The sequence below is a fragment of the Microcebus murinus genome, chromosome 1 (assembly GCF_040939455.1).
Source record: "Microcebus murinus isolate Inina chromosome 1, M.murinus_Inina_mat1.0, whole genome shotgun sequence".
Taxonomy (NCBI): Eukaryota; Metazoa; Chordata; class Mammalia; order Primates; family Cheirogaleidae; genus Microcebus; species Microcebus murinus.
This window is the reverse complement of record NC_134104.1, coordinates 120,031,220-120,057,001: the sequence shown is the minus strand read 5'-3', so window position 1 is coordinate 120,057,001 and position 25,782 is coordinate 120,031,220. Positions and strand designations below refer to the sequence as shown.

Genomic DNA, 25,782 nt, shown 5'->3' with positions numbered 1-25,782 from the left:
GTACTTTAAGATGGAAGTCTGTCAACATCCTCATTTGCCGGCAAATTAATAAACTTATCTTTCCTTCTCCTCAAACCAGTTGTCCTTTTTCTTCTGATGCAGCCTCAGGGACAAGTGTCGAACTTTTGGAAACAGAGTTTGTATTTGAACCTAGAGAGATATCTAGTTCTAAAACGTAAACTTTCAACTATTGGGTCAAAGGGAAAATTTCCCCTTCACTCTTGAAGGTTTGCTGAAAAATCAACTCACAATAAAGCAGATTAATGAGAAAAACTATACAAATTTATTTTAATGTATATACTTGAAAACCCTCAGAAAATGAAGATTCAACTCCTCCATGGGGTTCAAAAGTTTATAGACCTTTCTAGTAAAATGGGTTATGGGAGGGGAAAAAGAGGAATTCTTCTGAGGGACAATAAAGAAATACTAGGAAGAATAAAAAAAAAATAGGTATATGTAAGTTAAACAAAAGGGATCTGACTTACATGTATTAAACAACATACGGACTAGAAAAAACTATTCAAAGATAATGCAAAAGTTTTTTTTAAATAAAAGAAAACCTAAATATGAACGGTCAGAAATCATGCCATATCCAGGAAATACTGATAGCAGTGATTGACCCCAGATATGCGTTGTGATTTTATTGGAATTCAAGGATGAATAAAGGTTTATTTAGGGTTTGGGGGTGGGTTTTTTTTCCCATTTTTTACAAATGCAAGTTACCAGACGGGGAAAAAAGTCAGCCCTTCTTCAGATACCTCCACAGTAAAACTGAATAATAAAGACCATGAAACAATGTTTACAACTTTCTCAGAGAAATAAACCTAAGAACTTTATATTAAGCCAAGATGGCATTCACACATAAAGACACAGATGGATATATATTTTCAAACATGTGAGAACTGAAAGTAATACAGCTTCATATCTCTTTGTAAAGAGCTCTTTTAAAAAAAAAAAAAAAAAGGACATAATCATAAAACCAAGAGACAAACCAAAATAAAGAGCTCAGAATTGGAGGCCGGGTGCAGTGGCTCACACCTGTAATCCCAGTGCTTTGGGAGGCCAAGACCGGAAGATCTCTTGAGGACCAGAAGATCTCTTGAGGCTAGAAGTTTGAGACCAGCCTGGGCAACATAGCAAGAGCCTGTCTCTACAAAAAAATTAGCTGGGTGTGGTGGCACTCGCCTGTAGTCCCACCCTACTTGGAAGGCTGAGACAGGAGGATCACTTGAGTCCAAGGAGTTCAAAGTCATAGTGAGCTATGATTGCGCCTCTGGACTCCAGCCTGGGCAACAGAGCAAGAACCCTGTCTCTAAAAGGAATAGAAAAAAAAAAAAAAACAAAGAAATGGAGCAGCCATGGTAGAAAAACATTCTGTTCATGTAAATGTAGAAATGAAGCTAAACAGCTAAGGGCATTAAAAGAGAACAGCATATAATATTCTGGAAAACAGTAAATAAAATTGAGATGTGAAGAGGAAATATATGTGTAAATTCTAGAAATAACAACTGAAATTGGAGATACCAAGAAAGAAGAAAATACATGTGTAAGTTTTACCAGCAGGGTCTCAACAGATACCCTCAAAAACTGATAAATCAAGTTGGGTGTTTAATTAATACTCTTAAAGTAAACATTTGAAAAGCCAGACTCTATCCTAATTGCATCAGAAAATATATACACACAAAGGAAAAATACAGACCATGCAGCATAAACTAAAGATGACAAAACTAAGGCAAATATTTCTAGATGAGTGAATATAAAAGGAATAAACTCAGTTATTAAGAGAAAAAGATTCAATTATGGAATAACAACCACCAAAAAACAACAAAGGTTGGATATAAAAAGAATTCAGACCTAAAAAAAAAAAGCTGTCCTGATAATAGCAGATTTTTTAAGGGAAACCTCAAAAGAGAAGGAGAAATTGAAACCTATAATATTATTTGCAGATACAGTAAACTATTCCCTAAAAATAGATAAAAATACCTTTTTGGTTTATGTCTGTAGACCATTTACAAAATACATACTAGGCCACAAACAAAACTTCAGTGGACTTCTAAAAAGTAGCAATAATATAGACCAGCATCTGATTTCAAGGAGGTAGACTGAAAGTACGCTGTAGTTTTCAGTCTCACACCACATAAAAATAAGACAGCACCTCTCAAAGTAAGGAGAGAAACTTTTCAGTGGACCACTAAAAGAAGGAAAGCAGATGGGATCAGATTGAAGGAGAAGCCAGAAGCTTAGATTCTTTGTAATGATAATTGCTACTGATAATGGGAGCAGCACTTAATGATCCATACCTGAATTCGACTCAAACCAATAGCAAGAAGACCAGGAGGAGATGCATCCAGGTAGGTCAACCCCTGCATATCCCATCCTACCCTCCTACCCATCCTACCCTCATGAAACAGCAGCAAGATAGGTTTGGCCCACAGAGTACAGTTTGTTGACCGCTGCAACGAAGTGAAATTTCAGAACATAGAAGAGCTAAAAACCTACCCGAGAAAAGTGCACACAAAAAGAAGTGGAACAAAATCACTCAAGTACTGCAAAGAAAATAACTTTGAACCTAGAATTTTCAGAAGTCTGCAAAAAAGTTTAGAAATATTAAACAGTATTCTTCAGCAAGAAGGTAAATGGATCCTAGAAGAAATCATGGGATGCAAGAAACAATTATGAACAATGAAAGTAGTAAAATTTATTCTTAGGACTAAATACTGATCATAGCTATTGTTAACATAAAAGAGAAAAAGAAGTTGAGGTAATATGCTATGGTTCTTATCCTTATTAGAGTGGAGAATATAATAGATACTGATAAATTTATATTTCTTTAACAATGACTAGAGTTAAGCAGTGGTCCCCAACCTTTTTGGCACCAGTGACCAGTTTCATAGAAGACAATTTTTCCATGGACCTCGGGGAGGGGGATACCAGAAGCTGGGGGAGGTGGCTCAGGCAGTGATGCGTGGCCTGTTTCCTAACAGGCTGCAGACTAGTACTGGGATGTGGCCCAGGGGTTGAGGACCACAGAGTTAAAATATATCTGTTAAAAAATTTAAGGTCAATCACTAGAAGAGGAAAAATAAAATTAAAAACTTTCAAATCAGTTTTAGAAAAAGACATAGATTATTAATTGAAAACAAGATGAGTAAAGAAAACTCAGTCTGCTGAAAGACAAATGTGTTAATCAGCATTCTTCTGGTGGCAAGTGACCTAATTCAACTCAAATTGGCATAAGCCAAAAAAAAAAAAAAGGCATAAATAAAAAGGATATTATTGCTTTATGGAACTGAAAAGTCCAGGGATAGTAGATAGTACTGACTATAGAGACTCTATAGAATGATAAAAGTAGGATATCATCTCTTTCATCTCTTGGATATGTTTTCCTTTCATTCTTTTATTTTTGGATGAGATTTTCATATGCAGTAGCAAGATGATCACCTAATAGCTTCAAGTTCAGAGAAAAGAGAAAAATCTCTTTCCCCCAAATTCTAACAAAAGCTTGGGATTCATGTCACTTCAGCTTTTGTTGGTTTGGGTCCATTCCCTAAATTAATTCCTGAAGGGGTTAGGCCTAGAACTAAACTTGGACATAAGTCAAGTCCATCCAAACCATATGTTCTCCCAAGGAAAATAGGGGGGAAATGGAGAATATGGTGAGAAGAAAGGGGAATGTTATGCTGATAAAGGAACAACAGCAATAGATGTCCACTATATTAAGAAAGAGACGGCAATAAGAAAAAGACAGCACTAAATGGAATAAGTCCAGATACAGTGTCAATCATAAAACCAGTATAGAGTTCAATTGATTAAAAATCTAACAATATATTGTTCTTCAGATTCACACCTTACATAGTGGTAACAGGAAAATGAATAGAGGAAATCAAATGTGGCAATGTTAATGAGACAAACAGAATTCACAGCTTTAAAAGAGAATCAGTATTTCAACAGTTGGCCATGAAAATAAGTTATCAACTATATGCAGTATATAAAGCAAGTCTGATGGAAAAACGAGGAATTGACAAATCCACAGTCATAAAAACCAACAAATTAAATGGACAAAAAAAAACTCTAAGGAAGATAAATGACAAAAAAGCACAATGAGTTTGATTTCACAGAGATAATCAAAAGTATAGACAAATACAAATGGAACCACCACAAAAGTGCCTATTTTATTAAGGCATGAAGAAAACTACAATATTTTTTCTTTTCTTTTTTTTTGCCATCATCATGAGTTGTAGCAAACAATTTTTTTTTAAATCACTAGTACACAGGCCATGTTTGCTATTTAAAATGCAACCTTGGCCGGGCGCGGTGGCTCACGCCTATAATCCTAGCACTCTGGGAGGCCGAAGCAGGCGGATTGCTCGAGGTCAGGAGTTCAAAACCAGCCTAAGCAAGAGTGACCCTGTCTCTACTATAAATAGAAAGAAATTAATTGGCCAACTAATGTATATAGAAAAAATTAGCCGGGCATGGTGGCACATGCCTGTAGTCCCAGCCATTCAGGAGGCTGAGGCAGTAGGATTGCTTGACCCCAGGAGTTTGAGGTTGCTGTGAGCTAGGCTGACGCCACGGCACTCTAGCCCAGGCAACAAAGTGAGACTCTGTCTCCAAAAAAAAAAAAAAAAGCAACCTGAAATTAACAAAAAAATTAGCAAAGATGCATACATCTGGATATTTTAAAATTAAAATTTTGGTGATTTTAAAGTATACGTTTAACCTTTAAGCAAAAGAGGACATGAAAATGCAAAGTACAATCTTTTTAGAACCAGACAATGAAAGCATTGTATTTATTAAAACCTATGGGGATATGGACAAGATGAAATTTTAACTTATAGACTGTAATAAATTAATTAGGTTGTCAACTCAAGATGCATGGAAAAAGATGACAAAATAGACCAAAATATAGTCATCCCTTGATATATGCAGGGGATTATTTCCAGGACCACCTGCATATACCAAAATCCACACATACTCAAGTACTACAGTCAGACCTGTGGAACCACATATATGAAAAGTCAGCCCTCCATACATGCAGGTTTTGCATCCCTTCAGTACTAGAGTTTTGACCCATGTTTGGTTGAAAAAACTCCATGTTTAAATGGACCCATGCAGTTCAAACCCATGTTGTTCAAAGGTCAACCGTATATAGTGGGAAGAAAGTAAACACTTTTATTTAAACAAAATGAAATCCATTAATTTATACATGCACAGCATACTGTGTACCAAGCACTGTTCTAAACATTTTAATTCATTGGGCTCACCGAGCCCTACCTAGTAAGTAGAAATTGTTATCACAGTTATGAAAAATGAACCACAAAAGATTATGTAATTTGTCAAATCCACCAATATAAAAAAGAATGCATCATAAGCAAGTGGTTTTTATCCCAAGACTGCAATAATAGTTAATCCTTATAAAATCCTCATTAACAGATTAAAGGAGGAAAAAAAATCATAAAATTTAAATAGATTCTTTGAAGGAATCTGACAAAATTTAATATATTTTCCAGTTTTGGGGGGAAATCTTTAAGCAAACTAAAACAAGCACCTCCTTAATTGACAAAGGGTATTAATTCCATATCCCAGAAATAACCAGTTAAAAATGTAATAAAAAAAAAAATCCTCATTCACAATAGCAAAAAAAAAAAAGCAGTGACTTGAAAAATATACATGCAGAAATCTATAAAATTCTATAGAAAAATATAAAGACTAGTTACCATGTTAGAATTAATTTATTTAATCTCCCAAAATATGTTGTGGAACTTGATAAGCTAGTTCAAAAACTCACATGGAACAATAAAGAGACATAAAAATAGCAGTGAGTTTTGAAAAGAAACAAAGATATGGTGGGATATAGGGGAGATGGACTATATAAAGTCATAGTAATTGAACTGAGTATAAAATTCATGCCAAAACAGAAAATTTATGCACAGCAATGTAGTATATGATAAAGGTAAGCATCTTGACTATGCTAGGAAAAGACTAGTCAGTAAAATTTGGCTCTCCATTGTGGGGTAAAAAAAGTAGATATTAAATTAACATCTGCATACAAATAAACAGACTTTAGAAGCATAAACGTAACGGTATAAATTTATAAGGAAATTATGGATATGAATACATTTAAAAACTAGCTAAAATAAGTGACAAATTCTATGTCATAATCGAAAGACAAACTGGGTTGCATCATATGACCAATATTATTTTATAAATAAGGTTCTTCAAAATCAATAGTAACATAAATACTGTCTAATTCTAAAAACAGTCAAAAGACAGAAATTTCACCCAAGAAACAAACATAAAAATTCCTATTTCACCAACATTAAAGTGCATTTGCCAGATATGACAATTTTAAATGTATATGTACCAAATCACAGAACCACAAAATACATTAACAAAAATTTTCAGCCTAGAAAGGAGAAATAGACAATTCAACAATTATATTAGTTGGAGATTTCAACACATCTCATTCAAGAATTGAGAGAACAACTGCGGACAGTAAATAAGGATACAGAAGACTTGAACAACACAGCCAACATAATTAATTTAATCAACATTAGGAAATACTCCACACACAAAAAAAAATTATACTTTTTTTTCAAGTGCACATGGAACCTCTCCTAACTATATATTAGGCTGATAAAATAAGACTTGATAAATTGAAGTAGAATAAATAATATAAAATATGTTGCTTGACCAAAACAGAATTAAATTAGAAATCAACAATAGAAAGAAACCTGGGAACCCCAAAATATTTGTAAATTAAATAACACACTCCTAAAGACACATGGGTCAAAGAAAAAAACACAAACCACAGGGAAATTACAAATAATTTTTAAATGAATGAAAAGAACTTGAAAATATATGGGATGCAGTTAAAGCATTGCTCAGAGTGATATTTAGGCTTAAGAAGGTCTAATATCAATAATATAAGCTTCTAACTTGAGCTAGAGAAAAAGAGCAAACAAGACCAAAAGTAAGTAGAATGAAGGAAATAATAAAGATCAGTGTAGAAATCCATGAAAGAGAAAACAGGAGAACAAAGAATTAAACCAGAATTTCATTGACCAAAAAGATAAATCTTCAGATAGACTAACAAAAAAAGAGAAGACATAAATTAACAAACAAAATCAAGAATGAATGAAAAGGCATCACAATGGGTACTACAGAAATTAAAAGAATTATAAGGGACTATTATGAACAACTTTATCTCAGTAAATTTCACACTTAAGATGAAATGGGGGGAAAATCCTAGAAAAACTAAAAATTACCAAAACTGACTTAAGAAGAAATGGAAAATCAGATCTATATCAAATAAAGAAGTCTTTATATATCCCTACAAGAAGTCTTTCTTCCCCACAAGAAAAATCCAGATCCAGATGACTTCTGGGGAATTCTGTCAAATATATAAGGAAAAAAATATCAATCTTTCATACATACTTTTAGAAAATAATAGTTGGAGGGAATACTTCCAAACTTAATAAAGCCAATATTACTCTGATATCAAAGCCAGACAAAAACATCATAAGAAATGAAAACTACAAACCAATATCCCTTATGAACATCAATACAGAACTTCTTACAAAATATTAGTATATCAAATCCAACAAAATATAAAAAAGATTATACACTATGACTAACTGGGGTTTATTCCAGGAATGGAAGCTTGACTTAACATTTGAAAATCAATGTTAATACACTATATTAATAGAATAAATGACAAATAGCACATGATCATTGACAAAATCCAACATCCATTCGTAATAATTCTTACCCAGTAAGGATAGAAGGAAACTTCCTCAACCTGATAAACTGCATCTACGGTTAACATCATACTTATGGGGGAAGTAAAACTGAATTCCTTCCCCCTAAGATCAGGAACCAGGCAAGAATGCTTCTATTCCTCACCGTTTCTACTCAACCATTGTAACTGGGGGTCCTACTCACTGCAATAAGGCAAGAAAAATACATTAAAGGCATTGAGATTGGAAAGGAAGAAATAAAACTGTCTATTCACAGATGATGTGACCTATAAATAGAAAATGCTATCTATATAAGATACCAGAACTATTGAGTTAGCACAATCTCAGAATACAAGCTCCAGTATACAAAAAGTAGTTTTTTAGTATTTGCATAAAATTAATATTTGAATATACTAGCAATGAATGAAATTGAAATAAAAAGAATAATTGTATACACAGTCACATCAAAAAGAATAAAAGACTTAGGAATAAATATAACAAAAGTACTTTAATATCTGCACGATCAAAACTACAAAACTGTGCTTGAGAGAAAGTAAAGACGACTTAAATAAATAGAAGGATTAGAAGGTTCAGTATTGTTAAAAATGTCAGTTCTCTCAAAATGGATCTACAGATTTAACCAAATCCTTATCAAAATCCCAGCAGACTTTTGTCATAGAAATTAATAAACTGATCCTAAAATTTATACAGAAATGAAAATATGTAGAATAGCCAAAACACTTTTTAAAAAGCACAGCCTTGAGGCTGGGTGCCATGGCTCACAAGTGTATCCCTAGGACTTTGGGAAGCCAAGGCAGGAGAGGATCCCTTGAGGCCAGGAGTTCAAGACCAGCATGAGCAACATGACAAGACCCTGTCTCTACAAAAAAACTTTTTAAAAATTAGCCAGGCTTCGTAGGGCATGCCTATAGTCCTAGCTACTCGGCAGGCTGAGATAGGAGGATTACTTGAGCCCAGGAGCCTGAGGTTACAGTGAGCTATGATCATGCCAGTACATTCCAGCCTGGGTGATAGAGCCAGGCCCTGTCTCAAAAAAAAAAAAAAAAAAAAAAAGAACAAAGTTGAAAGACTCATGCTACCTGATTTAAAATTTTACAATAAAGCAAACAAGACATTGTAGGATTTATATATATACACAGATCAATGAAACACTCCAGAAACAGATAGTCATATATATGGCCAACTAATTTTCAACCAAAGGGGAAAGGGCAGTCTTTCAAAAATGATGCTAAAATGATTGAATATCCATATGCTAAATAAAAGAGAACCTCAATCCATACTATATACAAAAATAATGAACTCAAAATGGATCATGGACCTAAATGTAACAGCTAAAACTATAAAGTGTCTGGAATAAAACATAGGAAAAATCTTTGTGACCTTGTGTTAGGCCAAGAACAATAAAAAATTAAAATCAATACATTGGACTTCCTTCAAAATTAAAAACTATCACCCTTCAAAAGACACCATTAAGAAAATGACAAGATAGACTGGGAGAAAATATTTCCAAAATATTCTGATAAAGGACTCATATCTGGAATGTGTAAAGAACTCTTGATAATAAAAAGACTAAAAACCCAAATTTTTAAATGGATAAAAGATCTGAACAAACACTAAGAGGTACAAATAGCAAATAGGTATAGGTATATAAAAAGATGCTCTTCAGCAGTCTGCAACCCCTGGGCTCCACCTGGTTTCCAGCACAGCCTGTTAGGAACTAGGCCACACATCACCGCCTGAGCGCCACACACACCCCCATCCCAAACCCCACTGTGGAAAAATTGTCCTCCAAGAAACTTAGGAACCAGGCTGTACAGCAGGAAGGAGGTGAGCAGCTGGCAAGTGAGCAAAGCTTGATCTGTATTTACAGCTGCTCCCCATCACTCTCATCACCGCCTGAGCTCCAACCCCCAACCCCTGTCCATGGAAAAATTGTTTCTATGAAACCAGTCCCTAGTGCCAAAAAGGTTGTGGACTGCTGTTCTGTATCATTAGACATTAGGAAAATGCAAATTAAAGCCACAATGAGATATACTAAACTGCCAGTGTAACAAGCAAAATCACCAGTTGGCAATGATGTGTGAATTTATGCCCTTTGACTCCCTAATTCTAATTCTGGGTACCTATGGTAAATATTTAGAAATTTGGATAAAATTGTTCTATCTAAACCTGCGGTCCCCACCCCCCAGGCTGCAAAACAATATTGGCCTATAGAGCTCTACTGCCTCCCACGGAAAAATTGTCTTCCGTGAAACTTAGGAAGGTGTGGGGGGCGGGGGTGGGCAGCAGGAGGTGAGCCATGGAGGAGCCAGTGAAGCTTCATCTGTATTTATAGCAACTCCCCTCCCCATTGCTCACATCACCGCCTGAGCTCCTCCCTACCCCCACCCCAACCCCCATCCATGGAAAACCTATCTTCCATGAAATCCGTCCCTGGTACCAAAAAGATTGGGAACCACTGAATTCTAAACAGTTGGCAATGGTCACAGGTAATTCCAAAAAAAATTCAAAGCAGCACAAAAGAACAATAATAGACAGCTAAATAACTCATGGTATCTGTGCCCTAATGTTATACAGCCATTTAAATGTACTTGCAAAATTTTAATTTCATAGAGAAATCAAGGTTACAAAATTGTGATATAATCCCAGTATTAGAAATGTGTGTATGTATATACTCATGCTAAAATATAATACCCCAAAATACTAACTCTGGGCTTGTAGAATTGCAAGAAATTTGGGTTTTTTAATACTGTTCTATTAAGGTTCGTATTATGAGCATGTGTTACCTTAATAAGTAAGAAAAAGTTATTTTTCTCTTTTATCTGTTTATGTAGGTAATACATGTTCATTACAGAGGAGGGATTAGAATGTAAACAAAAAATCTTCACCACAAATCTAAATCTTCACCATAAATCTACCACCCAGAGAAAACCTGTCTTATCATTTTGGAGTGTAACCTTCTAGAAATTTCTGTTCAAATACATAAATCATTTGCTTTAAATGGAATTTATACAACTATTATTTTATAACCTGCTTTAAAGGGAGGAGAAAAGAGAGATAGCAGGTCTAAACACTTAGACCTTCTCTGAAAAGAAAGAGAAACAAATGGCAGCTAAAGAGAATAAATAATTAGTTCAAGCGAAAGTTTTTTTCAAGTTGTGATAGCAGTAAAAGAAGGTGCCACTATGTGTGGAGGGAAAAGAGAGGAGGGGGAGAATACAGACAGTACCAGTGAGGAGGGGTCAGAAAAGGAGATGCAGAGACCAGCTGTAGTGAAATTCGACCAGTGTATATGAGAGGCTCTTGCTAGACACCCCTCTTCTCATGTTGTGGGAGATAAGAAAAGGCCTACATAGAACACATGTGAGCAATGAAGTCCCCAGGGGAGAGAAGGCTCACAACAGCTATAGCCCATAGAGTGAACACTAGAAAGTGAACAAAGGAAAGGAAAAGGCCCATTTACAGGAGTAATAACCAACTGGTGCAAAAGCAAGGCCAGACCCAAAATCCCAAGGCTATACCACCTAGAGCTTCATCTCAAGAGGAATTACAAACAAGTCAGGGTGAGTCCATCAGAGATTGCCACACTCAAATGTTAGAAAAGGAGGAACAATGTTGGTACCATGGAAAGAGCAGAAACTGAGGAGCCAGACAGATCTGGTCTACTCACCAGCTGCACAGGTTACCTGATTCCTGAGGCTCAGTTTCAGAAGATACCAGCAACTGCCTTCCAAGGTGGCTGTGAGAATCTAAGATAATATATGTAAACACCTGGCACATAGCTACTGAAATAGTAGCTATTACTGCTCCCTATATGGGAAGAGATGCAACACATCATGGTTAAGATCATGAAATCTGGAGTTGGACTTAAAAGCTGTGTTATCCCCAGCATCCAAGTCTCAACTTCCCCTATAAAAACAAGGGTACCACCTGTCACACCGAGCTGTTTTAAGAATTAAATAAGATAGTGCACATAATACAAAGCACTTAGGCATAGTGCCTATGTAATCAATAAACAATGGTTATTACTACCACTTCTGTGATCTTGATCACATTATTACCTAACCTCTCCAAACCAAAGTTTATTCAGCTGTAACATTAGCATTCCATCACCCACCTTGTTCCCTTTATTCCCTGTGCACAGTGCATGGCACAGGTTTGACACTAATTATCTGTTGTGTGAATAGCAGGACTATACTAAGAATTAGATAGAATGTATATAACGTACTTAACAGTGTCTGGCATATAAGTGCTCAAAAAATGGGAGCTGTTTATCTTACCACTAGATTGAGGGCTCCTCAAGGGCAAAGAATTTTTTCTTAGTCTTGTAATCCCAGCACCTGCCAGATTGTTAGGGATATAGGATGTCCTCAGCAGATGTTTACTGAGTGGCACAGAAGACAGCATCACTCCAGCTGTTCTCGCTACAAGGATACTACACTACACTCCAGCTGTTCTCGCTACAAGGATACTACACTACAGTAGCCCAGATGACTTGACCTTCCAAAAACAACTCAGAATTCTCCATCTACTTTAACAACATCTACTTTAACAACATCTCCATCTACTCTAACAACAATCATAGGTAGCCATTGTACGGAATACCCGTACCTCCTGATACATAAGTACTACCTAGCTGGTACTTATGTATTAATAATACATTCAATAAAAAACCTAGTAATAACTACAGGTCTCAGTGAGATGAAGGAGGGCCAAAGGTCTCCATAAGTATGAGGCTGCAAACATTGTGAATTAGCCCATCTGGCACACAAAGTGATCACAGCATACAACAGCATCTGGATAAATTCCACCCCAGTAATGAATGGTCATGGAGGAAACTGGAAAGACAGGGTACCAGTTACTTAAGCCTATTCAACTAAATATGTCACTTATATGAAGAAAACAAGTTATGATACCATATTTATTTATAATTAACATTCTTATGGTTTCTGCAATAAATGTAAAACTCCATGGAAATTCTGTAAATTTAGCAGGCTAAAAGATCCTCCATGTTCCTATCTTTAGAAACTGAGACTTACAATAATCAAAAACAAGCTTTTCTGCCAATTTGACTAATGCTTGATTGCTTTAGATTTTGACTTTTTTTTTTTTTTTGAGACAGAGTCTCGCTTTGTTGCCCAGGCTAGAGTGAGTGCCATGGCGTCAGCCTAGCTCACAGCAACCTCAAACTCCTGGGCTCGAGTGATCCTTCTGCCTCAGCCTCCCGGGTAGCTGGGACTACAGGCATGCGCCACCATGCCCGGCTAATTTTTATATATATATATCAGTTGGCCAATTAATTTCTTTCTATTTTATAGTAGAGACGGGGTCTCGCTCTTGCTCAGGCTGGTTTCGAACTCCTGACCTTGAGCAATCCGCCCGCCTCGGCCTCCCAAGAGCTAGGATTACAGGCGTGAGCCACAGCGCCCGGCCTGCTTTAGATTTTTAGTGACCTTAAAAATGCTTGCTTACAGGATAGTCTGGTATTTCACCAACAGCTTTTATATTTGAGTATAACCCAGATTAAGCATAATTTTTTATTAATATTCTGGGAATCTTTATCTGATCTGTAAAGAAATACAGGCTTGCTGCAGAAAAATTGGAAAATATATAGAGATAAAAATTGCCCTTGGTTCAGTGATCCAGAAATCACCCTTATTTATACTTTGGTATGATTATTTTTGATAGCTGTCACTAGTTGGGTTCAGAAACATGACTTTTAATGTTTCAGAGTATTCTCTCAAGCAATAACACACATTCATTCCCCTATTATTAGGCATTTAGTTAAGAAAAACATTTTCCACTGAATGTTTTTAAAGGCAGCTTTTCCTTTACATTAAATATAAACTTATATGAATTACTCTTTGTAAGAGTTCTACCTTTACTTCCATCAGCACTGGAAAATAAGGTCCTCTGGGCAAAGAGTGAGATAAGGGGGGATTGTCTGAACCCTGACTATCCTCAGTGAAGTTGGAGAATTTAGCAGAGGAGCAGGGATATGGGGGGGGATATATATTGAGGTATAGAAAGAAGGAATGACATGAATTAATATTCTAAAACATGAATTATAATCTTACAGATAGAATAGTTGAATCATTTTTTTAAATGCTTAATAAAGTCTTTATATGGACTGGAAGTTAATGACGTTTTATTTTTTTCCATGTTCAACAAAACAAAGCCCAATTTTAATCTATTTCAACAGGCACTATTCTGTGCTAGTCACTGTGCTCAGTAATAAAAATGTATGAAACTCTGCCCCTCAAGTTCATAATTAGGATATACTTAGCCCACATTTTTATGCTTTCATCCACAATGAATAGCATAATGATGGCTCATGATGCTGGGGAACTGCAAGATTTCTCAGCCATAAAAAATGAAGTGAGATCAACTTTCTAAGGCAGGAAAGTAGATGGTACATATTAGAAACTTTAACAAGTGTTAAAGCAAAAAATTTTCTAGTCACTGGATGGGTTAAGGAAACTTCACTGAACCAAATATCCAATTTCCAAAATATTTCAGTTAATTCATTTAATATAAATGACTTAGGAGATCGGTTTTTTAAAGTATAAAATTCTGAAGCATTATAGACTCTAGAGAACTATTTAACATTTTATTCTATGCTCTATAGCCACCATATGTCTTAGACTTCCCCAGACAATCCCTGAATCAAATATTCTATTCCTCTGTCCCTGTAAATAGGTAGAATCCCAGAAATTGGAATCAAACCTTCACTCCCAAACACCCTGAAACTGCATACAACCCTTTGTCAGACCACATATGTGCCAGTTATTGTCTCTGCTCATTCCAGCTACTATATTTCCCATCCCAGGGATCTACAGAACCAGCCGTACTACTTTCACCCAGAAATTGCTCCCTGAAAGGGAAAACATACTCAGGGAAACAAGTTCCTAAATGGAATGATATTGCTGGCAAAATTACAAGAACCATTATTTTCCCTCATGTTCACAATACTATGGTAAACAATTTGATACCTGTGATTTCTAGTAAACTGTTTATGAACCCTGTGAGTTCTGATCCCTCTGCTAGTTCAAAAATGGCTTGTTAACCAAAAACACCTCATAAGATAATCTTTGAGCCCTGAGGAATCCCAATAACCTACAGCTAACCCCAGCAGTGGTCATTTAGGTTAAACATAGTCTGTCTCCATGTTTTCAAGATTTATACATGCTGCCATCCGGGAAGAGCCAGCTAGTAGCCAGCTGGATATATGGGGTTCTCCAGCTTAGAAAGAGAAGACTGGGCAAAATAGCAAGACCCTGTCTCTACAAAAAATTTTTTAAGAATTAGCCTGGTGTGGTGGTACACACCTACACTGCTGCTTAAGCCCAGAAGTTCAAGGCTACCGTGAGCCACTGCACTCCAGCCTGGGCAACAGAACAAGACTGCCTCTTTAAAAAAAAAAAAAAAGGTTGAGGCTGGACTTGGTTTAGAAGGCACAGGTGAGTAAGTAGTGGGTAAAGCCATAAGAAAAACTAAGCTTGCCAGAGAAGTACAAAACTAGACGAGCTTAGTCCAGAATGCTGGGATGACATTGAAGGGGCGAGAGTTAGACCAGGGTTTCTCAAGAACAGCACTAATGTTCTAAACTGGATAATTCTATTGTGAGGTGGTGTCTGGCACATCATAGGATGTTTAGCAGCATCCTTGGGCTCTACCCACTAGATGCTAGTAGGATCCATTCAGTTGTGACAATCAAATATGTCTCCAGACATTGCCAAATATCCCCCCCCGGGGGGGGGATGGTCAAAATCACCCCAGTTGAGAACCAGAATAAGAGGTGTCTCCAGGATGCTGACAAAAAGAGGGTTGTTGAATGAGCTCCCTTTTGTTTGAAATTGACACACAAAAAATTTATAACCCTGCCTCCAGTATAGGGTTAAGTGTCACTCAACATCATGCTCCAGTAAGCCCCAAAGTTACATTAAGTGATCAACCCAGATTGGAACCTAACTTAAGAGTCTAACTCCAGAGCCTATGCTCTGTGACTAAATCACTTCACTGCTATTCCAGATGGTCTTCATTAGCCTACAAGTGCTGTGAGGAAGGGGCTGGTTCAGTCTTTTTCATCATTGTATTCCTAGTATTTGGCTCATGCTTAGCAACGGGAATTCAAATATTTGAATGAATTTCCCTTCACACCTAACTCTTAAAAAAATATGCCTTATTCCCAGACCTGCATTGAGGTGTTTAAGACATTGACACAGCTTGCAGACAGCAAGTTAGGGCACTATGGGGAAGAAAATGTCTTCCATTCTGACAAGAAATAAGCAGTGTCTAACATTACATTACTATAATTAAGGTGTTTTGGGGTTTTTTTTTTTGAGAATTTTGTTCCCAAAATAGAGACTCTACCATCAACCACTTCACTCCCATCAGAGTGAAGTTACCCTCCAGTTGCCTCCTTATCCAGCATAACCCACACTCCTCTGAGGCCTCAAGGAGATGGGGGAAGAGAGAAAACAAATTAAGAATGGAGTATTTTTAAAAAAGTGACCAAAACTGTAAATAATTTTAATATTACAAGCTGGTATTCATAGAAAAAAACATTTCCATCAGGTAGGCTTTAAGTTTAACCTTCTCTAACCTCTATTAAAAAAGTTTTTAGAAAAAAAAAAATTTTTAGAAACTTGAATAGTTGGTACCACCTACTGGGTTATATACCTGCCTCAGCATATTTTCCTCACTAGTTGGCCCTGCTACCTTTTTGATGAAGGGAATGTATGTATAGAAACTTCTGCTCAAATGCTGTGGGAGATCCCTGGAAAGAGTAAAAAGGCTAAGCCAATGATGTTAAGATACTGTAGTAGACATTGTTATTAATAATTGATCACATATTTTCTGAGCTCAGACATAGCCTCAGAATATTTATCAATTTAGTATTTCAGGCAGTGATCATTTTCAAGAGATAAAATATTTTATCATCTCTGTCTAAAGCCAATCTCAAGGGTAGCCTGAAGGATATGGAATTCAGGGGATACCAACAACCTCCAAAGGGGAATGAGCAGAGGAATTTCTTCCCAGGATTAATATCTAGGTATGCTGTGGAGTTCTACAAAGTAGAATGGAGGGAAATCCATGAATGGGCTTTAGTCAGCTGTGTATACACATTACACATCTAATTGTGCTTCTTGGAAATCATGGAGGGAAACTATAAAGCAATTTTAGAGCTGAAAAAATACCCCCTCTGCATGGAAACCACTTTAATGAAAATGTTCATGTAAAAGCTTATACGTTATGGACCTCAACTCCCCTTAACATAGCACCATCCATACATAATGTTTTCAATCCCACCAAGGCCCCATGGAAAGCTCAATGCAGCACATTTTCAACAAATTCTAACATGGACTTGAGCTTTAAGGAACAGGGACAAGAACGTGTTTTCTGCTCTCAAGTGTTGTCACCTCCAAGGTGGCTTAGTTGTTTACAGCCTCCATTTAACAATTGAGGGTACTTTTACAGGCTGGTCTTCAGTTTGCTACATTGATTTCTACCCAAACATTAAAACTTTTTTTTAACATCAGTTAACTCACTTTTGCTTTGTTCTTTCAGCTCGTTTGAAGATTATGAAACGGATGAACCTGCCTCTCCCTCTGAATTTGGAAACAAAGGCAATAAAATAGTAAGCTCAAGCCTTACAGAGAAATGTGGAAAGCTTCAGTCAGTGAATGAAGAATAGCTGCCAATGTCTACATGAAAGGAAGATTTGTATTTTAAATGTTTTTTTCTTGTGAAGAGATGTTCTAGTTTGCATACTGTGTTTCAAAGGCTTTGATTTCTCCAAATGTGTATCTGCACTAGGAACTTTAAAATGCTTTCATGCAATAGGTCTGGATACACACTCAACTTAGGAGATGCCTCCAGTTTGCCTCAAACCTCTTAGAGAGCTTTTCCTCAGAAGTGAATATAATGAGGTACCATCATCTTCCAAAGTCTGCGAATAAGCACTCTATACCCCTGAATGTACCAAGGATCTCTTGGGACAGAGTTCTCTGCACAGAGCAGAAGTTGCCTCAGTGTTGGCCAGCATCCCTGAGGCTCCTCAGGGGCTCCTATGGAGCCTAGAAGAAACCTTCACTTCCAGAAAACTTGAGTCAAAAAATTCTGGAACTTGAAAAAGCAGTAAGAGCCTCCAGAATTGACTTAGCCCTAGTAATAAAAGCACTGCCAAAACATCTCAGAGACTTCTTTTAATTATATGTGTACTGGAGTTCAGAAATCTTGAACTTACCTGGTTTAATGTAATTTCACAATGACCTGCCAAACTGCTAGTCACTTTACATCCTCAGGTATTTTAACCACTGGGCCTTCCAACTTTGCTGACAAGCTCTGGCAACTTCCCTATCCTGACTGTGGATCTTACATAAAATCTCAAGAAAAAACGTTTTCAGTGAAGACAAGTACAGAATTTGACTCTTGCTTGAAAAAAGTCCTTTCAACTTATCTAACATTTGTTCAATTAACTATTGAATGATTTATTAATCTTCAAATTAGTTGATGCCTCATCTTCACTTCCTGTCAGGCCTACTTGAAGACTTAAAGGAATAATGATGTATGAAAATTCTTACCAGATTGTTTTCTTCACTGAATATTAGACTAGGCTAATAGTAAAGGCGTCAATCTAAACACTATTCTTTACTTCATGTTGAAAAAGAACTACTATTCCAGATTATTACCATCCACCTCAATATTTATCTTAGAAATGGAAGAAAACAGTGATACACTCATAAAAGAAAACTATTTACTATAGTTCACATGTTTGTTACAGAATCCTACATTTTTCAGCAGGCCACAGTGCAGCCAAATCCTACAATATCCTTGGAAGAAACCATTACAAAGGATGGATAGTTGATATAATTTCTAATATAAGTAAAATAATTTGATATAAGTAAAAGAAATGCCCCAAATAACTTTTTAATATCCTTCTCTGCCAAAGTCATAAACTTTTCCACTGGATTTTTTTTAACCACAGTCCTAAAAGTGTTAGACTACTTTCCCTTTCCACCCCACCCTTACTGGTATAAAGGCCAAGCATTAAAATAATCAAACCTGGGGGGCTATGATAGGCAAAAAGTGGAGGAAAGGAGAATTTTAGGAGATATACCATCAACCAGTACAGTGAAACAGTAATTCTAGCAATCCTGCCTTTCACAAGCTCCTCACAGTTTTGTTGTTTTATCTTCATGATTAGAACTGATCTTCTATTTATTTGTTACAGACTGTTACAATAGTCCACACAAAAGAATCAAAAGCTTAAAAGTGACTAAATTTTTAGCAAACACTACATGGAGTAACTTAAACACACAGGAATAAACTGTTAGGACTTCAATCACTTATATGGTAACATGAAATTTACTACAGATCCCATCTGGCCTTTACCAGGGAAGGAAAGCAATTCTTTTTATTTCATATAGAAATACAAGAAAGGTAATACTTTTTTTAGAAGCCAGATATGGTTTAAAGGTTTTATTATCCATAATGATCCAAACTATTTCTAAGATTCATCAAAAAGTAAAAATAAAATTCAGTTTTACAATATATTTTTTTCCTAGGTGGCTTTACTTTTTTACCTTGTTTCTCCTTACTGAAGTCCTCTTTCACTTTGATCAATATTTGGTTTTTGAAGTCTAATCTGTTATAAAAGTACAGCCATCAATACCATTCAAGATAAACTATTTTAACAGGTTACCCAAATTTAGCACATTTTCAGGAATTACAAGAATGTGTTTCATGGCCGGGCGCTGTGGCTCACGCCTGTAATCCTAGCTCTTGGGAGGCCGAGGCGGGCGGATTGCTCAAGGTCAGGAGTTCAAAACCAGCCTGAGCAAGAGCGAGACCCCGTCTCTACTATAAATAGAAAGAAATTAATTGGCCAACTGATATATATATAAAAAAAAAAATTAGCCGGGCATGGTGGTGCATGCCTGTAGTCCCAGCTACCAGGGAGGCTGAGGCAGAAGGATCACTGGAGCCCAGGAGTTTGAGGTTGCTGTGAGCTAGGCTGACGCCATGGCACTCACTCTAGCCTGGGCAACAAAGCGAGACTCTGTCTCAAAAAAAAAAAAAAAAATGTGTTTCAGTGTACTCCTTTCTTACAGCTAAATGCAAGAAATGTGAATTCTGAGGAACTAGGATAGAATATATTTGGCTTTCCAGTGAAGATCATGGTAAATATAATCATTACTGCCAAACTGGATATTTCAAGTTGTTACAATATCCCAGGCCCCTTGATAAAAGATAAGTTGAGGGTTATCCTGATCTTAATTCTATTCCGTGAAGTATGAGTTTCATAGCATAACATTAATTGCCAAGGTAATCAAACTAATAAAATTCCATATATTTTCCCTGTATCTTTGTCACTGTGCACCAAAGTGTTTATAAAACTCTAGATTAATCAAATGAGGTAAGTCATTTGCTCAGCTTTTGGAAATGTTAAGGTGTGTTTGAGTGGAAAAGGCTGCATGACTTAATTTTTGTTTTTGTTTTTCCCTTTTTGCAAAACTAAATAAAGTTATCAAATATGAATCATGTTCATTAAGATAATCACTATACACTTTGGCTTTTAATCACACTTGCACCTTATTTTTGTCTGAAAAAGTAACACTGTAAACAAGCTTGAGTTTCAAAGAGAACTGTTTTGAACCCCTGGGGAAAATATAAAGAAAGGTCTGGAAAGATATACTGAGAAGTGATTTCTTCTGGTGACAGGGAGGAGGACCAGGGCTTGGGAGTGAGGGGTTCACAGGGATCAAAGGGGACTTCAGCCTTGTCTATAATGTATTATTTTAAAAGAATGTGTAATTGCATGTTATTGGTCACAAATTTTAATTTTTTTAAAGGAAAAAATACTTTTCAAGTATTAGATTTAGAAACTATACTTTGAACTTAATATTTTCTAAAGCATTTTACATGTGTTATACCTATGATAAGGGAAAGGACAATTTGTTTTTCATGTGTCATAAAACTTGTACTTTTCTTAAGCAAAGTCAACATGGAATTGTTTTAAGAAAACTAAGAACACAATGAAATAAAAGGAATTCTTTATCCTAGGACCATACTATACCTCTACATGGCAATGCAGACTTTATCTGAAGCTAACCAAAAAGATAAAATGTCAGCTCTAAAACTATTACCTAAGGTAAAAAAGATCATCTGATCATTTATAACAATAACTCAGAGGAACACTCAGGATGTCATATTAAATGCTATTGTTTTGGTGGTTTCAAATCCTGATGATGTAAATCCAGTTACTTCAGTAATAATCTCTCAATCATCCCTAGTTAGCCATTGGTCAGCATTCCTAAATAACTCAGGGTATAAAGAAAAACAATATAAAAATAAAGGCACTGTAAATTAATTACTCTTCCCCCAAATGCATATAATACAGACCATAACACAGCATGCTATCCCAAACTCCTCAGTATTCTACAACATAGAATTAGAAAACTATCATTTATTGATAGATTTAAGATGTAATACAGGTTTCAAAAAATGTGGCAGTGAGAATACCAGCATAAAAAAGAGAAACTTGTGCTAAAAACAACCTGAATTCATCATTGGCAATATTACATTAACAATCAAGGCCCTCACATACTAATGATTTCCACTTTTTCTATATTGCCAACCTCCCATGCATCAAGAAACACAAGATTATCAAACTTGGGAAGCAATAAAGTACTCTATGAATTTTAAGATCATAATATTAGGAAAGTTTGGGAAATTTGCAAAATATATCCTCATCATCCATGTGTACAATCTCATTTCTAGTCATTTTTGCAGTGATCATTTGTGAATAAAGAACAGATTTACAAGTTTATATAGCAGGGTATCTGAGTTCAACACAAAACTGTTACAAACTTTAGGTAAAATACATGTTTCATAAGACACTGCTAACACTTAAAGGAATTAAATAAAGTTCCAAAACTTGAAAAGCAAATAAAGACAAGACAACTAAGAAGCATTTTCCACCATTTACTCTTGTTATCAAAAATAGTTCAACTCTTCTTGCAAAACAAAAACAAAATAGTACATACCAGACACATACATCACATTTTTCTTCCTATGGCTTTAGCCCACCCCCGCCCCACCAGAAGAGACCAGGAAAAAAAAAAAAAAAAAAGCCCAACAACAACAACAAAAACAACTCTACCTGACCACATTCACAGAAAATGACACCAGGATACACTACAAAACAGAAGGAGGTGTCATCTGCTCTGTGTCCAAAGGTTTCTTCTCCATGTCTTGTACTAGGCGAGTAACCATCATTGAACATGCTGTGTGCCAAATCAAAACATAACTTCAACATATGTCAGATCTGACTAGAGATGGTGAACGTAGTAGAAATTGGAAATTTCCCAGCAGTATTTCTTTAAGCACTGTCAGAGCAGCAGCTCTTCTTTTAAATCATAAGGTTATTTCTTTACACCTAGTCAGTCCTTGTTTTATTTGGGCTGTGCTCTTTCAAGCAACTGACTAGATTTCCCTTCAACAGAATGTTTGTGACTCACTTCTCTTCCCTCATAAAAATTAAAGGGAAGAAGTGCATTTAAACTGAAACATAGTTTGTGCTTTACATGCAAAAGAGCATTCTAAAGAAAATCCTCCTAGCTTCAAACTACCTAAATGCACAGGCTTCATAAAAAGGCATTTTTGTTAGGCCTCTATAAAGCTTTCATAATGAATAGCACCCTAAAAAAAAATAGGAGCATATTCAAAATAAAGTCTGTGGCAAATAAACTACTAGAGGAAAGAAAAATCAAAGAAGTGGCCAGTGGCAGTAAGTATAATGCATAAATCTGGATAAGTTTTGGGGCATTATTCTAAAATTATTTTAAATCCCAATTCTAAATAAAATATTTTTATAATCTTTTAATAATTCTGTCACATACTATATAATCTAAATTCAATTACCTTCAGAATAAAACTGCTCTTCTCCACTTCATTTATCCAATCAGAACATTGCTCAAAGTGAAGGATTTAGAATTTTTTCCCTAGAAATGAGTCAGACTTAACTAAAAAAGGGGCTCAACTCAGAAGAGTTTTGTAGCATAAACAGCTAAACATTTGCAGTCTGACAGAATTTCAGTTTATTTACTTTTAAAAACAGATTTCTTAAACATTCTAATGAGGGGGAAATTTTCTTTCATAATACTGCTGATTTAAGAACTGCTACATACACCAGTAGCCAATTTTCATGATCAGAAATGGTATTATGTCAGCACAAAGGTTGAGCTGGACACATCAGCTTTTCAACAGGAGAAACATCAATGGCATCTGAAGGCAGCACTGAGTTTCCTGAACAAACTAATGGCTACTTTTCCACAAAAAATTAGCACAATCTTTATGGACTGACTAGATACCACTTCCTTACATTTAATCATAAACTTTGATTATGCACAAAGCATGACCATAAACAATGAGGTTAATGTTATTTTCCTTGCCAAAGTTCATTTTGTATAAATCAGTTGCATCAGCATTTGTTCTCAAACTATGAGGTTCTGTAAGAACTAAGGACATATAGTTGTAGGGTTACTCCTCCATTATCTGCAAACTATTTCCCCGACACTAACACATATAACTTAGCAATGAAAACACTTGATACAAGTGATCTATATGCAGGAGCTCCGGCAAGTTAAACCAACAGAACCATAGCTGCCGTGAAACTGTAGCTATTTCCCTACCAGGGGTAGGTTTAAAAGACCCACTGATTTAACAGTCGAATCTCATGTCTATAGCTTCATCCAAACTTTTATCATCATGTGTACTGGCAGCTAAAAACGTCGTTACTGGGGACCCTGTGACATTAATTACACTGGTGCTGGTACTAGCGTTACGCACAGCAATGCTAGTCACGTTAATGCCCAAAGTGAGCCTGGTCTGCTCCAAGGCCTTTTCTGGCACAGCAAATGCCTCCAGCTTCTTCTCCCCATTGGCCATATAGGAGTTTTGGCAGCCACGACATATACAATCTAAGCAGGCTTTGCGGTTAGAGTAGCAAGGGCAGCGTTGGCCTCGGCATGTAAGAACACTTGGATTTTGAGTAGCACGCCCACATTTACACCCTTTCTTTTCCTGGGGTTTTTTGTACACAGTCTTGGTAGGACTTCCTGGCATAAAATGATGACTAGGTATCTTTTCCTTTACTGCTTTGTCTTTTTTTAGAATACCTGGCTTGGTTTTAGAGTGAGATTTCTTGGATCCATGTTCATGACTCTTTTTCATGTTTTTAGTAGATAAAAGTACAGTTTTGCTGATTTTGGGCGTCGTGCCTCCATTGGGAACAGTTGCTATAGGTTGAAGAGAAATTTTGCTCTCCCGTTTCACTGTCACAGGAGCAGATGCCCCTAATGTTGGGCCTCGGATAATGGTAGAAATTGGAAGTGGCTGAACTTTCTCACTGTCGCTTTCTGATCTGGATCGTTTTCTATTCAATTTTGCTACCTTCGGAGTTGCTGCTGTACATGATAACCCATGAAGTGCAGGACTGGTAGACATAAAAACATTATGGCTAAGAGACTGGGAAGAAAGCTGTAGAAAAGGTCCATTGGATACAGTGGCTTCCAAGTTCGGCTGCAAATTAGGGCAACAAACCTCTGTATTTGAAACAGTTTCTAAGCTGCGGAGTACTTCCTCAACACTCAGTAACAGAGAGTCACCAGGTTTTATATCTTCACTGAAACTGCATATATCAATGCCTGTGGAACATAAGTCAGTGGCTACCGTGTCACAGACAGGTGGCAGGCTGTCAGACAGATCCTCAGTTTTTATGTCAACAGTGTTACATACATCAATCGTATTTGAATGTTCAGGTGAAGGAATATTTATACCAAATCTATCTATTGAAAGCCCATTATAAGTAGGCAAACCATTGATAACAGAACTGCCAATAGCAATGCTGAGAGTGCTTTCAGACATTGGAGATAAACTAGCTTGAGGATCCGTCGTGGGTTCTGAGGTTGAAGGTAAAGGGGAATGTGTCAAACACAAAGTAAAGGATGAATCTGAGGGTTTTTCTGTCTCCTCACAAAACAATGATCCATCATTAAGCAAAGCCAAAATATCAGAAGAACAGTCAACTGCTTCTATTATATCCCGTGCCAAAGTAGTCTGTGTTATATATTCGCATAATTTTTTGTAGCAGTTCACTAGGATGCTTAACTGCTTGTTTTCCTCAAACTGCTCATAGTCTTTGCACCAGCTACATGAAGGTTTCATCATCATTTTCTTGCCTTTACAAGTTTTGCAGACATAGTGTTGACAGGTGGAGTTGGTGGGTGCAATAGGATCTTGTAGCAAATGTCCTAAGGGGGAAAGGAGGAAAGCAAAGATTTTAGTAAAATAAATATACAGTTTCATATCCTGGAGTTAAGATGATATTGTAAGTAATCTATCAAAAGTGAGATGGATTAAACTCACTAGACCAGATAATAATAAATATATCTTACAAGAAACTAAAAAATATTCAATAGCTCACTTCATTTCCATGCCATATTCCCCATTCCTTTATCTCAAACCAGAAACTTCCCTGATTCTGTGTGTCTACCCCAAGCAGTACATTCTGGTCCACCTTCTTATCCTCTTCTCCAAAAGCTATAAAGGTAAAAGCGTGAAGATCAGTCACCAAAATACAAACTAGGCTTAAAACTCCTGGGACCTCAACCTAAGGCAACAAGGTAATGGTACAACATATTTAACAAAATCATACTGATTGTTTATTGTTTATTTTGTGTTGGGCACTGGGCAAAAAGACACAAATAAGAGAGACTTAGTCCCTGCCCTCATAAACATAGTCTTGAGGGCATTAATCAGTACAAAGGCGTGTTCACAGAAAAATTTTTTTCAACCAGTTTTAATTAGATATATACTGATATTAAAATTTAAGGAAAAAAGATCAAAATGTAGATACAAGCCAGGTGCAGTGGCAGAGTGTGTAATCCCAGCTAATCAGAAGGCTGTGCCAGAAGAATTACTTGAGCCTGGGAGTTAGAGGTCAGCTTGGGCA

At 36.4% G+C, this 25,782-nt stretch overlaps 2 protein-coding genes across 4 annotated transcripts in view; one reads left to right on the top strand and one right to left on the bottom strand.

Moving 5' to 3' along the window:
* PPP2R3A (protein phosphatase 2 regulatory subunit B''alpha) overlaps positions 1-19,831 on the top strand; it is a 148,141-nt gene extending 128,310 nt beyond the window's left edge. For all 3 annotated transcript variants that reach the window (XM_012787771.2, XM_012787769.3, XM_012787773.3), the window contains one exon: positions 17,334-19,831. In XM_012787771.2, the coding sequence (XP_012643225.1) occupies positions 17,334-17,460 (127 nt within the window). In that variant the 3' untranslated portion in view covers positions 17,461-19,831. The remainder of the gene's footprint in view (positions 1-17,333) is intronic.
* A 1,906-nt stretch (positions 19,832-21,737) lies between these two features.
* The window catches only part of MSL2 (MSL complex subunit 2), a 35,295-nt gene continuing 31,250 nt past the window's right edge, over positions 21,738-25,782 (bottom strand). Inside the window, exon 2 of the mRNA XM_012787774.3 lies at positions 21,738-25,081. Within this exon, the coding sequence (XP_012643228.1) occupies positions 23,490-25,081 (1,592 nt within the window). The 3' untranslated portion in view covers positions 21,738-23,489. The remainder of the gene's footprint in view (positions 25,082-25,782) is intronic.